At 35.4% G+C, this 2740-nt stretch overlaps 1 protein-coding gene across 2 annotated transcripts; it reads left to right on the top strand.

Annotated features, from left to right (window-relative positions):
• The first annotated feature begins 287 nt into the window (after positions 1-287).
• Positions 288-2659, top strand: LOC111396329. Of its 2 annotated transcripts, none has more exons than XM_023022737.1 (3): positions 288-777; positions 2098-2339; positions 2449-2659. In XM_023022737.1, exons 1-3 carry the CDS (start codon positions 384-386, stop codon positions 2449-2451), a joined length of 639 nt encoding a protein of 212 aa, XP_022878505.1. In that variant the 5' UTR covers positions 288-383; the 3' UTR covers positions 2452-2659. The 2 variants fall into 2 exon arrangements, with proteins under 2 accessions (XP_022878505.1, XP_022878504.1); XM_023022736.1 differs by having other exon boundaries at positions 2460-2653.
• The last annotated feature ends 81 nt before the right edge of the window (positions 2660-2740 follow it).

Genomic DNA, 2740 nt, shown 5'->3' with positions numbered 1-2740 from the left:
CTCTACAGCTTTAACCCATGTATTTGGACAAACTATAAAGAAATTATAATTGAAATTAGATTTTCTTTTTAATGAAATCAAATGTTGAACAGGTCCATATGGTAGTGATTATGAGAATTGATTTTTTGACCATTATGAAAAAAAGTGGAGCTACCTATTAGTGAAAAAGTAAAAAATGATCATTCAAATGGTGAAATAACGGTTAAAAAATAAAATTTTTGGAGGGTGAAAAGGCAATTACCAAAAGGGGCTATAATTGTGCCAGCAGCCTAATCTTGGGAATATGTGTGTCCACTGGGTTACTGGCCTGTATTCAAGATTTGCTTCTCTTGAGGAACGGATTTGCAGAGAGCAGTGCTCGTCTGAGCTGAGTTTCACCATCTATGGCTGCACCGTCGCCGTGGCAATGGCCATCCAACAAAACTACAAATTCTCTACATTCCTCCAATTTACCTCATTTCTATAACTCCAAACGGCATCGTATTATAGCATGGTCTTCCAATTTCTGTTCCTTTTCTTCCTCTGCTTGTTGTGCTGCTACTGGTAGTGCAAGAAAGAGATTGAAGAAATCAGTGGAACCCATTAAAATAAATGATGATTTACAAAATAAAGAACCCTATAGTTCTTCAATAAATGGTGCCTTTTCTGGATTACAGAAAGGTCCGAGCTTAAGTTTCAAATCATTGTTTGCAAGACGAGCATTGTGGCGAAGAATATTTTTTGCATCCAAGAAAGTGAGAAGCATACTTTTGCTCAATGTCATCACTATTATCTACGGTAAGCCTCTGAATTTTCGTCATCAATTTTTAGTTTTTTATTTTATGTTTGCAAGTTAAGAGCTTTAATTACTGAATAATTCCTTTTATTAAAGATTGTGTACTTGCGCAAATTTTCCCACAGACTAGGACTTTAAGTTTCTTATAAGGCTTTATTTAGTTCAGTCATTATGGATTTTCTGTATTATGAGTAAACGACATTTTGTTGAGATGCTTAACTCTGAGTGCCAACTTGATATTATTTAGAGTGGCAGACTAATGATGAGTAACATCTTATACTTTACATCGGAGAGGGGCCGTGGTTTTGATGGAGGAACTCATTTAGATATGCTTCTTAGAAAAATATGGGGATTTCATAATTATAAGTTCTTCCATGCGAATAGTAGTTTTAATGTTACTTGTCAGCATGTAGTGACCGGACTTTGAAGGTGTAACTAAAACTAGATGAAAAATACGTGTTGATAGCCGAGGTGCAATGCAATAGTTTGGCATGCTTCTTGAACCTAATTCGATTGAATTTTTTTATCTGGGATATTAGCGTATTTTTTTGTTTGTCTATCCGACTTAAACAGAGTGAAATTATATCTACTAGATTGATAAGTTATTCCAGAAGAGAACTTTGGAATGAGATCTCGTGACAGTATTGATAAAATTTATTTATTTTTGCTTGAAGCAAACAAGGAGGACTTCATTCCTACGTATGGAAGATTTAATGAAATCTATTGAAGGAAAAATATTGGAAAAATTATTATATGTGCAACATCAAAAGATTGCATTGTTATATTAGAAATCCAAGTAGTATAAAATGTGGAAAATGTTTACTGGAAGGTGTTCTCATCTCATCATGTCTCTTTTACTTATTTTGATCATCTTTGCTTTTGGTGCGTTTTGAAGAAAGGAGAGAATGAGCAGTAATTATGGGACTTGTGCAAAGTCATAAATAAGTACATTGACTTGCAAAATTCTTTAATCTATTGAATTCACCTTCAAAGAGTGTCAAATATTTTATTCATTTAAAGTTGCTTCATCTTTAACTGATATCTATGGTAAATTCCTTCTGTCCGATATTTAATACATACTGGCCAAGAACTTCATTGTCTTAAAGATTCCTTAAGTTTCATGCACCGAGGAAAGGATGGAAAGAAATGTTGTATTAAGACTTGTATTGTGTCTTTGTCAGTGTGCTTTTGGATTTTATGGGTCAAAGAATTAATTTGCCTTACAGCTGATGTGTGGAAATTAACATCAATTATCTCTTCTGAAACTTGTAGTTTATAGCAATTGAAGGTTAATTTATTTAGAATACACCTTGTTGTTTCAGCTAGTAACATTCCTGTTGTGAAGGAAGTTGAAGCAATCATTGATCCTGTGGACTTCACTGTTGTGCGATTCATTGTGGCTTCATTACCGTTTATCCCATTTGTACTACAGGCTAGACATGATGCCAAAACCCGTAAAGCAGGGCTAGAGTTGGGATTTTGGGTCAGCTTAGGGTATATTATGCAAGCACTTGGACTGCTTACATCTGATGCTGGACGAGCATCATTTCTTACTATGTTCACAGTAAGGGAATCTCCATTAGTTTTATCTAGAATCATGATCCATCACCTATTACTGACAAATATCTTGCTGCTTGCGAGTGCTATATGGTTTAATTCTCACTAGCATACAGTGAATGTTTAGGTGATTGTTGTACCCATGATTGATGGCATGTTAGGATCTAAGGTGCCTGCTCTTACCTGGTTTGGAGCTCTCATGTCTATTGTTGGAATTGGAATGCTAGAGTCCAGTGGATCACCTCCATGTGTAAGTGTGTTGTTGATTTTCATATATGTCATGAAACATGGACACTCCGCATAGGGTGGAATATGAGTGGGCTGAGTGGTTGACATGTATAGGACATCGACAAACCTTGGACATGTTGGGACACAATGTCCTACAGACCAAGTGTCTTATTCCTTTTT

The sequence above is a fragment of the Olea europaea genome, chromosome 6, assembly GCF_002742605.1.
Source record: "Olea europaea var. sylvestris chromosome 6, O_europaea_v1, whole genome shotgun sequence".
Lineage (NCBI taxonomy): Eukaryota > Viridiplantae > Streptophyta > Magnoliopsida > Lamiales > Oleaceae > Olea > Olea europaea.
The sequence above is the reverse complement of the archived record's forward strand: the minus strand, read 5'-3'. Positions and strand labels throughout refer to the sequence as shown.

Excerpts from the sequence above, each read along its gene's own strand:
- LOC111396329 (XM_023022736.1), top strand. The coding sequence starts at position 384 with ATGGCTGCACCGTCGCCGTGGCAATGGCCATCCAACAAAACTACAAAT. Across the intron at positions 778-2,097 it reads TGTCATCACTATTATCTACG|CTAGTAACATTCCTGTTGTG; the intron begins GTAAGCCTCTGA and ends TTGTTGTTTCAG. Across the intron at positions 2,340-2,459 it reads CATTTCTTACTATGTTCACA|GTGATTGTTGTACCCATGAT; the intron begins GTAAGGGAATCT and ends GTGAATGTTTAG.